We start from the raw sequence: 14,976 nt of genomic DNA on the forward strand, positions 1-14,976 counted from the left end.
TAACCTGATTCAATTAGATCTGTATGTTTTGCATGTCCGCTTATTTTAGGTGTATGTTTACATGTCTCTATTCATTCCATACATCAAGATATTCACATCCAGTCTTTTCTAGTAGGTAAAGCAACTTCCTGACTATACACATGCCAAGTTTCAAAGTTCTCAGAGCTTGTGTGATTGATCTTCACTAGTTTATATGCCTTAACTCCCATACGGACAGGCTATATTTTAGTCCTTTTTTGGTTTTGGAGTGTATAACAATATCTGTTAATTTAACAATCTTAGCAGTAAAATATTTTTAGCCAAGAATCCATTTCATATATGGAAGACCTTGTTGGGTTTAGTTCTACCTCCGGTAGGGGTATCTCAAAAATGTGGGGCCATTGTCACTAGCCTATACCTGATACCTCAGTTGTAGGAGTAAGGGCTAAGGAGTAAGACAGTAATGATGCTAATCCCCCAACATGTGTCCAGTAGGCCCAGGCTTTAGGATTTAGTCAATCCTATGAGCCAATCCTACTATTTTCTGACAAATGACAAACAAGCTGATGTTATTTTGTAGAGTTATAAATAAAGCTGCTCTATTTTGAAAGTCCTGCTTAAGCCTATCATTTCTCTGGTGTGAGAATAACGCAGTATGGTCTACTGGAGGGTCATGTGATCATTTCTTTAAAAATGTGTTTCATTAGAAAATGTCATATCTTATTATTAAATTAATAACAGATTAATAATAACTTAACTAAATAAGTAGCCTATAATCATTTATTCATTCATTCAGTCACGCCACATCAGGACTGTACAGAGCTGGAGATTATATCAGAAATGAGGATTCAAGAGTAAGTATGTTGAAACAGTTTATTTTTTAGACATCATGATCTGTACAGCTTGATCGCTTAAAATCACACACTGACAATATATCAGAGTAAAATCGTAGACTACACACGTATGTTATCTTCACTTTAGGTATACAAAATGTGAATGACTTAAATAAAGGCAATGTGTTTCTAGAAATGACCTCATTCAATCAATAGCTGCCAATATTCAAAAAATATGGTAATCAGTAGTAACTCGCGTACGGGGAATAGCCTCAGATGTTAAGGTATGTCCATTGTAATTGTAGGCAACCAAGGTGTTGAAATGTTGTGGATGGAACGAGAAGCTCACAATAACACTTCTCTAGTTATTTCTATCAAAAGGTTTGGACTAACTCTACTCTAAGCGAATGCGGAATGATCAACAAAGTCCCAGAAGAATATTAAACCGTGTGACGGTATAACGACTTCTGTGAGAACAGTCGGTGGATGACACAAAGAGAAGTAGATAATGAGACCCGTGCTGCATTAAAAAAGATGAAATGCTTCAGACACGTGCAAATGCACCAAAAGACACCAACGTAGGCTACAGTATATAGGGAGCCGACAAGCGGCCCACTGGAACCCATATTAGCACAGACATATGGCACTTTCTCTATGGCACTCTACATATATAGAACCTCTCATCCAAGTTAAATGAGGCCGATCTTAAACATGCCAGATATCATGTCACCATGAACATTCAGGCTCATGCCTTCTCTTCTTCATCTTGTAGAGCAATTCAGCGGGAGTGTCGCATATCAGCAATGGCCAAAATTAATACTGAATGATCTTTCACAGCATGCAGATTTTAAGCTAATGCCATACATTCAAATTGTGGGGATCCACAGAGATTACTGCTAGGAAAACCATATGTGACAGAAAAACAGCCACGTGTGATACACTGACAATACATTTCAATGTTCTGTTTCCAGACACCAAATGAAGAGTACTTGAGCATTCAACTTCAGACATACTGTACAACCTTTGTATATACCAAGCGCAAGATTCAACTAATTTAAACATGTGTCCATATAACTATGCCTATCTACACAAATGGTGTCAACTCTAAGCATCTAATCCAAAAACCTACAGTACTGTCCCCTGTCTTATGGCACCAAGCATGTGGTGAGCTAAGGTTTTCCAACCCCTCCTGAATAATAACCATAAAATATTCTATCTGGTGGCTGAACTGCCCTTGAGCTGATATAACCCACACAAAAACACCATTGTAAAAATAGAATCTGATTAACAGTTAGCGTAACGTATGTTCTTTTCCCCTCAGCAAGCCAACAAAGTCTCAATTCAAGCAATTTCAAATGCACTGCTTAAATCATCCAATCCCCAGATGCTGTTTCTATGAACGTATCACGATAACAAAATGTAAGAGTTATTGTGTATCGCATATAATATAGCACTGTTACTGTATGTGGCCATTCCCTATTATCGACTGCAGAAATCCTCGATTGTATTGAATAGTATAGTACAGTGTTGTAGTATTATATTACATGCCTACATTGAGTGGATACAAGCTACAGCCCCATAAGACTGAATTCCTATCTGGTTTCACAGCACTGTTTAAAAACCAAGGTGACTGAAAAAGAAAAGTGGCAGTGTTACTACGTGTTACTACGTAGCAGAACCGTTTAGGCCGAGAGAATACATCAGAGTTTACAAACCCAGGAAATGTGTGTGTTTACATTGGCCAGTGCTCAGAAAGTCGTGAGACTGGCTGTGTTAGGGTTAGGTTCTAACCAGTGCGGACGTTTCAGCCGTTTGCCAGAACATTCACTGATGCATCACCCCCATGATTGAGCTGGTTCGGTCGCCATTTGGGCCAGACTCCCTGTGCGACACTTGGGGACCCGTTAGATGAGGTGGTTATGTGCATCCACTGTGTCCCATTTGCAGGACATGAAAGGTAAGAGAGAGAGAGAGGGAGTGAGAGAGAGAGAGAGAGAGAGAGAGTGTGTATTCTGGCTCAGTGAGAGACGTAGTGTTTCGAGAGAAATAATGTGTGTTTTCTGAGAATCTGAGTTTTGTCCAAAGACGACAGACGGGAGCACAAAGGCGTCCAATCACAGCAATATCGTGATGATGACAGCAGCCTGTGGACATATAGGATGACTTTTGTCACTTCAGGGAAGGTCGAATGCTACTGAAAAGTGATGTGCTCCCTGTTACTAATAGTATTTTATTGATCAGCGGATTTGCAAAAAGGAGTGTGTGTGTGTGTGTGTTTGCCTGTCTGTGTGTGAGGGAAACCATATAAGGAGTAGCCTATTCTATTTTTGTGCATATTTTATGGCATCTCATCTACTCTCATCCCAAGAACTGTAAAACTATTGCAACTCCCATTTGAATATGGTAATATGCCCGTTTGGAAAATTTGGCCTCGTTCCTTTGTGATGTAATTTCACATTTCCCTGCTGTGCTGCCTATGCTTCTCACAGACACTGAAAAACATTTCAGGCCGAGACAATAATCTCAAACTCCTCTGCACTGTTTTAGGTTGGCCAGGCTGCACTTTGCTATGCCAACATGACTCAATGGCTCACTGTGACTCAAATGCTCAAACACCAACCATCAATCGTCAATGTAGACTGCAGTAAGAGTGTGTGTCTTCACACCACTCCACTTTCTCATTATCATCTGTGTGTCAACACACATCACCACTTCATCTGTCACAGGTGCAAGTGTGACTGTGAGGAGAAGATGGAAGGGAGGATGAGATTGTTTCGATGGGGGATGTATCAGGCAATATTCAGGCAAACATTGGTGTACCATCCTTTGTTAGAGCCAAATAAATACAATCATTCCTATACGTCATGAACACATTTCATATGTGGTTTGTGTTTTCACAGGTGCGTGCAAGAGTTGGCATTTTTGTTTTGTGTGTGGGAGAACATCAAGTATGGCACTAAGTGATCATATCCTTCTGGCATTTGTCAAAAACCTATATGCTTCAATCTAAACTATTTTCCAAAAATATGACAGTCAAAATATTGCCAGCATAAATAATACAAGTCTGTCATGTACACACATCATATCTCTCTTGCGCGCTCTCTCGCTCTTTCTTACTGACAAACACACACACACACACACACACACACACACACACCCTCACACTTTCTAAAATACACACATGCATACAGAGAGAAAAGGGGAGAGCGAGAGATAGAACATGAGAGAAAATACAAACAATTTGTTACATTGTTTCCTTTCTCTCACTTTCTTTATCCCTCCCTCCTCTCCTCCTCTCGCACTCTCTCTCTCTCATATACACAAATATCAGGGCTGGGAATGTTAAATATTTGGTCACCAAAAATAATAATGAAAATACCAAATAAATAACACACACTTACTCTCTCTCTCTCTCTCTCTCACTCTCACTCACACACACCCCTTAAAAGACCCATCCCACCGGAACCCACTGTTGAGTTCCATTCAGCTTCTGCAGCGAGGATTTGAGAGTGCGGTAGGTTTCGTCCAGGTTCTCGTTGACAATGGTGACATCGAAGAGGTGTCCGTATGCCTGCTTGAGCCGGGCACTCTCCTCCACAGTCCTCTTCAGCTCCAGATCCTGCAGAAAACACAGAAACAACCATCAGAAACAACCACTTAGCTAGCCCATGTCAAACGCACATACAAAATAGATGTGTACACATATATACAAATATAAAATTATATATATATATACATATACATATATATATATATATATATATATATATATATATATATATATATATATATATATATATATATATATAAAGACATGTGCTCTCTTACCGTCAGCTGCTTGGTCACCACACCGGCCTCAAGGGCTGACTTGTTCATGGCCTTGAGGACCTCGAAATCTGGGGCTTCGAAGAACACGACATATGGCAGAAACTCTGACGTCCTCAGAGCCTTTAAAGCCTGCAGCACACAGAGGCATGCAGAAGGTCATCTCTTAATGAATAGGTCAGCTTGGTCCCAATATAACAATTCAAAATATCCAAGCTATTGGCCTGAATGTATAATACAAAATGTAATTTCTGAGTCTAATGTGAACAAATAACTAGAGTATATCTCTGTTCTTCAGCATTGTATTGTTTTTGTCATTCACTTGGAGCACATTTTCACATTGTTTCGCAATCCACTTCAAAGCTTCCTACAGTACTCGTGCAATCCACCAGAGGGCATCCTGCTCACCTGTGGGTTGACGTCCAGGATGCAGATGCGGCCGGCCTCCACCACCTCGTGGATGGAGTCGATCTTGGTGCCGTAGAGGTTGCCGTCGTACTCGCCGTACTCCAGGTAGCGTCCATTCTTGATGTCGGCCTCCATCTTGCTGCGCGTGGTGAAGGCGTACATCAGGCTCTCCTTCTCGCCAGCCTTGGGTTTCCTGGACGTGTCTGTGGACAGAGACACGCAGAAAACATACAGTATTAAGTCATGCACAATGTGCATGTGTTTTTGTGTGTGTGTGTGTGTGTGTGTGTGTGTGTGTTGATTGTCTGTTGATTGTCATTTTGTTAAGTCCAGCCATACATGGCAATTCAGTAAAAATACCAAAAAAGCTGACAGCTCTGCTATATGTACAGTCTGATGGCTGATAGACGTTGTCTATTCTGACAGCTGTTACACACACACACACACCGGTGATGACGTGTGCATTGACACACAGTTGTGTGTGAGATGTTATGAGTGAGGCTGGTGGCATGTGTGTGACTCACGAGGGATGGTGGTGCCATAGTGCTGTGGGTCGGACACCAGCAGCTTGTTCTTGAGGCTGCGGCGACCCACCCCCTGTGCTCCAATCAGAACCAGCGTCTTCCTGCGGAACGGAGGCACCTTCGCCACCTCCTCATAAATCAGCAACTCATGCCTGTCAAACTCTGAGAGAGGGGGAGGCGGGGGGGGTTTGGAAGAGGAAGATGGAGATGAGGAGAGAGAGAGAGTGAGATGAGGGGAGAGAGAAAGAGTTTAGGGAATGGAGAAATGTCAGAAAAGTTTTAAAGATTAATAGGAAATCATAGAGAGCACAGAAGTGGGAGAGAGAGAGAGAGAGAGAGAGAGAGAGAGAGAGAGAGAGAGAGATCACAGCAGATTGACAGACAGACATAACGATTTGAGAGATCTAGAAGATTAAAGAGATTAGAGTGAAGTGAGGCATTCAAAGCGAATAGGAGCAGCACTAAAGTCCACCTGCGTTCCTGGTGGTCACATACATCATCTTCTTCTTCTTCCTCCCCCCTATCCCATGGCACAGCGCACCTGAGGGAGACAGGTGAGCTCCGTCAGAGACTTTCTAATGAGGAGACACAGCAGTCAAAGAATCTCCCATGGAAATGTGTGGGGTTAGTTCATAACGCGAACGTGTTTGTCGTCTACACGTATTCCGCACCTTCCGCCGACAAAAGTTGACATGTGAATATGTTGTGTCAATCATGCGGTATGTTGTGAATATGTTGTGTCAATCATGCGGTATGTTGTGAATATGTTGTGTCAATCATGCGGTATGTTGTGAATATGTTGTGTCAATCATGCGGTATGTTGTGAATACATCGTGCCAATCATGTGATCTCGCAGCTGGAGCGAGGTTGGTGTGTCGTGATTCATGAAGCATTGCGCACGCGCAGTTCTACCCAAAATAGATGCCAGATAAGTGCCCAAAAAGCATTGCAATATGGCCGCCGAGTGGAGGGACTTTGGGACTTTGGCTCCGTCAGCATCCACATGCACACCTGACCCCACCAGTGGCCTGTTACATCACCTAATCCATGTGGTTGTTGCAAGCATTATCCGCAAACAAAAAAAACTATTGCTTGTTTGCCGTCATTCTATTTAAACTTTTTGACTGTCAGCCTTTGTGAAACTTTTTATGAAACTAATGCTGGTTGTTTCTTCATTTGTTGTTTTGACAACATAACTTTAGCGCCAACACAGAATGCTTGCCTACTTCAACTAACTATTTAACAGGATTTTTCTCAATATAAAAAATAATTTCACTTTATTCTCCACTAGATGGCAGTATGTACAAGCCAGACGTTTACCAACACTCTTTATAAAACTAAAACTATAAAATGCTCATTAGCCTTTGGAGTACTGTACCTGTGCAGCCCTCTACTAACCCCATAAATGCACAAATAGGCTGACACCAGACATAATTTCACTGCATTTCTTACTTCCAGTAACTATATGCATGTGACAATAAACTTCCTTGTATCCTTGTATCCTTGTATCCTGTGTAAGGAGAGCACACTTACCTGCTGAGAGCGCCACGTCCGTCTTGACGAAGGCCTTTCTCTTCTCCTCCAGGAGCTGACTAGGGATCAGCCCTGTGCATCCTCCCTCCACACGCCGTGCCTGAATCGGATACAGCAAACACTGACATGAGCACAGCGTGGGACGTCCGAGAGCTCTTGACCCACTCAAACACTTAACCTCGGGAGAGTTATAATGGTGATGGTGATGATTCTGCTCTCACTTGCTCCAAATGGATATGTGCTCTCATTTTCAAATGAGCTCAAAGAGGGGTGAGAACCGTGCTGAGAGGATGAAGCAGACACATGTGAGGGAAACAGGAGGGAAGAGTTTTGTGTGTGAATGTACTTTTTTAAGTATAGTTTTTGGGCTTTTTGGCTTTATTTGTATAGGACAGTGAAGATTGACAGGAAGTGAGTGGGAGAGAGATAGATAGGGTGGGATCGGGAAATGGCCACAGGTTGGATTTGAACCTGAGAGGACTCTGAGAGGAACGAAAAAAAGATGAAAACAAACTCCCCACCTGCCACCAGTTCACATCTTCTTGATTGACGATCAGGAGGATTTCACCGCAGTCAAACTTGAGGCCGGCCTCCTTACAGGGGATCAGGTTGTCATTGGCCGGGTCATAGTCATAGTGGCACTTCACAAAGACCTGGGGGGATAAGCACAGTGGACCAGGTCATGTTAAACACAACTGCATATTTCCTGACGGGTCGTACTCATGAAAGCACTGGATGTTGATACTGAAAACACCTTACAAATAACAAACAACCTATGAGCATTGAAGGTTTTTATTTTCTCCTGAATAGCAACAGCTTCCATTCACAGAATCATAAAGAAACAGAAATGGAACGCAGATTATAACGTCATGAAATGAAATGGGGATATTTTGAGAGAGGCATCATGGCAGGGAAGGGTGAGCATTTTTTCTCCTCACGTTCTGATTTAACATAATCCCTCTGGACCACACCACCTCTGGAGGCACGGAGCTCACGCACATCTTCTGACGTCTTCATCTTTCTCTCTTTCCCTCCTTTTTTCTCTCTCTCTCTCCCTCTCTCTCTCTCTCTCTCTCTCCCCTTCCTATGTGCAGATATCCGCCCGAAGAGCAAACGGAAAGCCCAAAAAGGAAAACTGGGATTGCTCAGCTCCCAGAACTGGTATCCATGACAACAGAGGAGAGAAAGTGAGATGGAGTGAGACGGAGAAGTGCGCTGATGCGTTCAGTGACATCACAAACCGTATCCGTGGGGATAAGAGCTGGGAGCTCTTGGCTTTAACCTCACGATTCTCAAGGTCTTCAGACTGTTAAATCATTAAGGTCTGTGCCAAAAACTAGAGTAAACAAGAGCGTTTAATTTAGGTTGGATGTGAATCACGGGCATCCTGTTCTCAGAGAGAATACCTCTCTTTAACCCTTAGAACCCTAAGCTGTTTTTAGGGCATTTTCACTACCTTATTCATAAAGATTTATTCTGGTCATTGTGAGTGCCACACACACATATTATATATTGTTTTTTTCAGCAGAGTCTAGGCTATCCAGATCTGCCATCATGTTATGTATTAGTACTAGCATTGATTTTATTTTGATTTTTAAAGAATTAAAATATAAAAAGTGTATTATAAAAAATCTTATATTTCGACATGTATCTCACCACAGCAAGCTCATAGCTCTAAATGCATTTCATGTTTGTGTAGGGCTGACTGTCCTGAATTGGGCAATATAATTGCCATGTTGGAGGGATACTCTGGGGCTGAGCAATTTACAGAAATATGTGGTGTGTGATTTAAGGAAATAAATGCCATTTTTTATTTAGTGATGAAAAATGACTTTTCTGCGCTCCATATCTGTGACACGAACTGATCTGACCTGACTTGACCCGAGTTTACATGTTTTAGCCTGTGTGTGCCTATGGTGTCTGCACTCATGATTCTCTACAACTTTTTACTGCATTGCCATGAACAAAGTAAAGGCAAAAAGGTGTTTCTTTGTTAAACAAATTGGGATGCAATGTGAGCCTTGAATTGAATGCCATGCAGGAATTTGCTAGGATCTCAAAACCGGATAATGAACATGCTTTTTTCCATAGAGAAACACACGATAGCGCTGGATTATAAACATGTTTTGCTACAAAAACAGACAAAAACGTGGGGTAAGTCCAGCTATATGAAGTTATTATTTCGCTGTCACTTCGTCTGTTTTATAACCCAGAAGGATGTATTTGGTATCAAATGATAGCTCTGTGTCTCCTCTTTCATTTGACATGCGTAGCATATCTATCCGATCACGGGTCCGCGAGTAATTCAAACGAGAGTAATGGATGTGCAGCGTTGGTTTGTGTACCTGACGTTATTATTTTGCAGTCACTTCGTCTGTTTTCATAAGCCAGAAGGATCGATATAAATGGTACCAATGGATAGCCGGGAGTCTCCTCTTTCATCTGATATGCTTGCCATATCTATGCGATCACGGGTTTTGCGTCAATCGGGTTCTAAGGGTTAAATGGCCAGGGGACAACATAACACATGGAAGCCTGTGTGAAGTGCTCACAGCATCCTTACATTAAACATTAAACACAAAAAGTTTAGAACTTCACTCCTGAGTGGCCAGGTGGGACCACAATCTCCTGTAGGATCACCTGTTAAGTGCATTTGTGTGTGCATGTGTGTATGTGTGTGTGTGTGTAGTACTAATTTATTTGCACAATGTGGTTTCCTGGTAGCTGGGCAGGACATTGAGCACCACGCTGGTGTGTGTGTGTGTGTGTGTGTGTGTGTGTGTGTGTGTGTGTGTGTGTGTGTGTGTGTGTGTGTGTTCGGGTCACCTGACGCGGTGGGTGGGCCTCCTGGTAGCTGGGCAGGATCTTGAGCACCACGCTGCCACTGGCCTCCTGCAGCATCTCCTGCAGCACACGCGGATCGTTGTCCACCTCGCGCCCGTTCACCTCCTTGATGATGTCGCCCGTGTGCAGCAGGCCCTGCTGGTCGATCATGCCCCCGTGGAGGATCCGTCGCGATCACCAGCTCGCCCTTCTCCACGCGGAACGTCACGCCCTGAGGAGGAGGTAAACAAACAAACAAACAAATAAACAAACACATCAACACACACGGGCCACCATCCTGCTGGTCTCTACGTGGGAGTCAGCCGATACAGAGATTATATGTACACACAAACACACACACACACACACACACACAAACACATATACAAATATGAAGAAAACACATAATACACACACATACTGTACACAAATATAAAGAACACACACAGACACACACACACACGTCACACTCAGCAGGAAGTGAGGAAAATAACGCACATGAGTGGCAGATCAGTTGGATAACGATGCCTGACAGCACAATGCATGATGGGATACCTGTGTGAGATGCCTGTTTGTGTGCATCCTTAAAGGACTTCACTGAATCCCCAGGGTAAAATGGCCTGTCTCACTTTCAAGGCAAGTTTGACTTGCACTCCAAACTCTGCAGGCTCTCAACACGCTCTCCAGGTCGTGACAGTTTTGTGGATATAGAATGTAAGAAAGATTCTATTCAAGTATATTTTGAGGGTGTTTAAAAAAAAATGGAAAGAGACCTCCTGTGAGTTTTTCTGAAAGTTTTCCTACTGTTTAGAATAAAGAGAGTTTATTTTGAAATTGCTGAAAGTCACAATGGTACCCATTAGAGTTATCATTCAACAATCATTATTTATCCGAGCGAGTCAAGTGGGGAGCCAAATAAATTGGCAGGTACCGGCCTCTGATGCCGCCTGATGCGTGTGAGCATAATGCCTAACTTTAATGAACGAAGCCTGGCGTTAGAGCCTTTGTGGTTTTCATCAGGGCTAATTTCTCCAAACAAAAGCCTAGTTCCTCATAAACACACATGGCATTTGACACACCAGCAGCCACTGAAGTACCCACCTGCAATCACCTCACCTGCAATAACGGACGACTAGACTAGACCAGACTTCTGCTTTATAACCACCTTACCTGTCAGTGAAGCTAGGTGTGCAGGTGCCTGTCCCAGCTTAAGTTAAGTTTTAAAGCAATGTCCCCTTTGAGTCTTTGGATATCACAAATTCAAGATAATTGCATCATTATTTATTTTCTACGCATAAACATATCTTGCATAACGGCCCTGTTAGTTGTTGATGTAATGATCACACACTGACTAGAGATATTGATCTCCAGACATTCCACATAGACCAGAAGAATGTGGGTTACTGACAAAATATTACAACACTGAAAATGAGCCATCAAATAACAGATGGTCTGATGCACAGTTAGGTATATTAGGTATAAAACAGATGGTCTGATGCACAGGTAGGTAGATTAGGTATAAAACAGATGGTCTGATGCACAGTTAGGTATATTAGGTACAGTATAAAGATATAATGACAGAGCAGTCTCTACTTTTTTGTGATGATGACATTTCACTTCCGATTCAGTAAGTGTGACTTTACTTAACTTACAAAATTACTTTATGTTTTACTAAAGTATTTTATATTTATTTAGCTGATGGCTTTATGCAAAGCGACTCAGAGAGATCAGTTGCAGAGACAGTACCCTGCCTAGAGCAACTTAGTGGGGGGTCAGACTCTCCTCTGTTTCTTAACTACTACATCATCAGATGGGTTCTTGGGTGACTTGGGTTGCACTTCATTTGGGACAGCATGACCTACTCCTACATGGTAAAAGTTCTACCTTACAGCAGGAGTATTATTTTCATTTTCAAGCCAAATGTATAGATGTGCCACACACACACACACACACACACACACACACACACACACACACACACACACACACACACACACACACACACACACACACTAGACTTGACTCGTTGTCAACTAATAAATTAATCACAAACTATTTTGGTAATTGGGTAATATCTTAAAATTCTCTGATTGCAGCATTGAATATTTTCAGCTTTACTTGCTCTTCTATGACAGTGAACTAAATATGTTTGGGGTGTGGACAAAACAAGGTGTTTGAGGACATAATCTTGGGTTTCTTCGACCAACGTTTTTTCACCATTTTCTAGCATTGTATAGATCAAACAACTACCGTAATCAATTAATTAAGAAAATAACCAAAAATGAAAACAATCGATAGTTGCAGCCCTAAGACATAAACACACACACACAGACACACACACACACACAGACAGACACACATACACACAGACACACACACACACACACACACACACACACACAGACACACACACACACTCGCACCACACAAAGAGACAATCGTAGAGAAACTGACACACACCTCAGGCAAAGCACTCTTTAAATAAAATAGATCCCAGCCTCACCAGGTGTTCTCCTGCCACCTTGCGGATGCCCACCATCCTGATGGCGTCGGCGGGCACCGGGGGCAACGTGGTGACGGGCGCCTCGATGAAGGCACACGGGCTGGACGGCGGCGTCTCACACGTCTGGGCTGCCACCGAGTCGTGAGTCTCCAGCAGGGACTGCCAATCAAACACCACACCACACACAGTCAGCAAGGACAAGGCCAAGTGGTCAACATGGGGAAGTACACTACTAACTGGCCATAGGCAGCAAGCACAAGGCGGGGAAGTGCACTACTAGATATAGATAGATAGCAGTGGCGCAAAAAGTATGCTTATATGCGATAGGCAGCATAATAATTTCAAAGCCATGAAAAAATAATAATAATAATAATAATAATAATATATTTGTATATTCTATATGTAGCTACTGTTGTAATTTTTAAATTATTTCTGCATTTCCTCAATGTTAAATAACATTTTAGAGGACTAACAGGCTAGAGTAGGTTTCTATCTCATAAGATTCCATCATAGAATTTATAGGAAAGGGGGGGTCGTGGAGCTTGAGTGAGCAGATATGAGTAGTGAGTTTTCGTCTCATGGAAAAAAATGGATACAGCAAAAAAGCTCATACTGAACTTTTAATGGCAAACTGCCAACGGAAATGTCACGCTAGCAACAACTCATTACATGTTTCCATTTCCTAACAAATCTAATATTAATAGCTTAATATTGTGCTGATAATGTGGCAAACAAAGGCTAGAGTTGGATCAGCCTTACCCTTTTATTTGTGAACAGCTGGCAAAAGGACGTTAGGAGAACCGTTTAGACTCTCTTAAAGTGACAATGCACCATTTAACAATACTCAAGTTGAATTTGGCGGAATTTTTGTTTTACTCTTTAGTTGTTTTGTTTTTTTTTGGGGGGCTAATTTGTTGTTGTATACCCCTCAAAATGGGTAGAAGCTGATAGCCTGATAGATAGATAGATAGATAGATAGATAGATACTTTATTGATCCCCAAGGGGAAATTCAAGGTCTCAGTAGCATACAGACATCACACACAACATGCACTTACAGCAGAAAGGGTAAATATAAGTATATACATATAACAAGACTCCACTGTACAATAGAGACAGTAGAAGATAAGAAAAACTAACAAAACCAAATACTATATAAATAAAATCAAAAAAATCCACAGTGTGCTTTGAGGATGATCAAGCATGAGACCCTTGCAGTGACAGGGCCGGGACTGGCCTTCTGTGTGCATGGTAAGGTGCTCAAGAGAGTGAGTGTCATGGTGAAGGTGCAAAAAGTAGTCCAAGTGTGCAACAGTGCAAGAATAAGGTCTAGAGGGGGGAGCTGGTGACTACACGAGTATAAAGACTTGAGATCTTTTCCATATTGTATGTCCAATGTCTGTACTTAAACGAGGACACTAGGTTTTGAATGAATTTAATAACTACAAATAGCAGAGAAAGCTAAAAAGTGAGCTAAATATAGCATGTGGCATATCTGTGTGGACTATAGCAAAGTGAGCTAAATATAGCATGTGGCATATCTGTTAGCAAAGTGAGCTAAATATAGCATGTGGCATATCTGTTAGCAAAGTGAGCTAAATATAGCATGTGGCATATCTGTGTGGACTATGTCCTATGTAGAGCAGCTGACCACATCTGAAAAGATTTTGAAGATGCTTTTATCCACAACAAAGTATTCAAGCTTCAACTCAAGCTCTCTACATTCATGTCCTCACACTCACTGTGTGTGAGTGTGTGTGTGAATGTGTACGTGTGTGCACACGCACGCACTGTGTAGTACTTGGGCATCAGCTGCTTGGTGTGTGTGTGTTGTTTGGTACCACACCTGTGTGTGTGTGTGTGTGTGTGTGTGTGTGTGTGTGTGTGTGTGTGTGTGTGTGTGTGTGTGTGTGTGTGTGTGCATGCATGTGGCAAGGCAGCTGCAGGTGTGTGCGCATGCGGCGGCAATCGTTCGTGCGTAAGGGTCCTCCAAGTGGGTAAGTGCGTGCGTGCGTGCGTGCGTGCGTGCGTGCGTGCGTGCGTGCGTGCGTGCGTGCGTGCGTGCGTGCGTGCGTGCGTGCGTGCGTGCGTGCGTGCGTGCGTGCGTGCGTGCGTGCGTGCGTGCGTGCGTGCGTGCGTGCGTGCGTGCGTGCGTGCGTGCGTGCGTGCGTGCGTGCGTGCGTGCGTGCGTGCGTGCGTGCGTGCGTGCGTGCGTGCGTGCGTGCGTGCGTGCGTGCGTGCGTGCGTGCGTGCGTGCGTGCGTGCGTGCGTGCGTGCGTGCGTGCGTGCGTGCGTGCGTGCGTGCGTGCGTGCGTGCGTGCGTGCGTGCGTGCGTGCGTGCGTGCGTGCGTGCGTGCGTGCGTGCGTGCGTGCGTGCGTGCGTGCGTGCGTGCGTGCGTGCGTGCGTGCGTGCGTGCGTGTGTGCGTGTGTGCGTGCGTGCGTGCGTGCGTGCGTGCGTGGGTGCGTGCGTGCGTGCGTGCGTGCGTGCGTGCGTGCGTGCGTAAGCAGGCAGCAGGTAAGCGGCAGGTATGCAGGCAGGCAATCAAGGT

The 14,976-nt window shown here is 43.4% G+C and overlaps 1 protein-coding gene across 1 annotated transcript in view; it reads right to left on the minus strand.

Moving 5' to 3' along the window:
- Positions 1–838: 838 nt before the first annotated feature.
- mpp2a (MAGUK p55 scaffold protein 2a) overlaps positions 839–14,976 on the minus strand; it is a 36,599-nt gene continuing 22,461 nt past the window's right edge. The window contains 10 exon segments of the mRNA XM_048246527.1: positions 839–4,431; positions 4,641–4,769; positions 5,046–5,248; positions 5,570–5,731; positions 6,042–6,110; positions 7,103–7,202; positions 7,624–7,755; positions 9,929–10,114; positions 10,116–10,157; positions 12,429–12,587. Coding sequence (XP_048102484.1) covers positions 4,255–4,431; positions 4,641–4,769; positions 5,046–5,248; positions 5,570–5,731; positions 6,042–6,110; positions 7,103–7,202; positions 7,624–7,755; positions 9,929–10,114; positions 10,116–10,157; positions 12,429–12,587 — 1,359 coding nt within the window. The 3' untranslated portion in view covers positions 839–4,254.

The sequence above is a fragment of the Alosa alosa genome, chromosome 6 (genome assembly GCF_017589495.1).
Source record: "Alosa alosa isolate M-15738 ecotype Scorff River chromosome 6, AALO_Geno_1.1, whole genome shotgun sequence".
NCBI lineage: Eukaryota > Metazoa > Chordata > Actinopteri > Clupeiformes > Clupeidae > Alosa > Alosa alosa.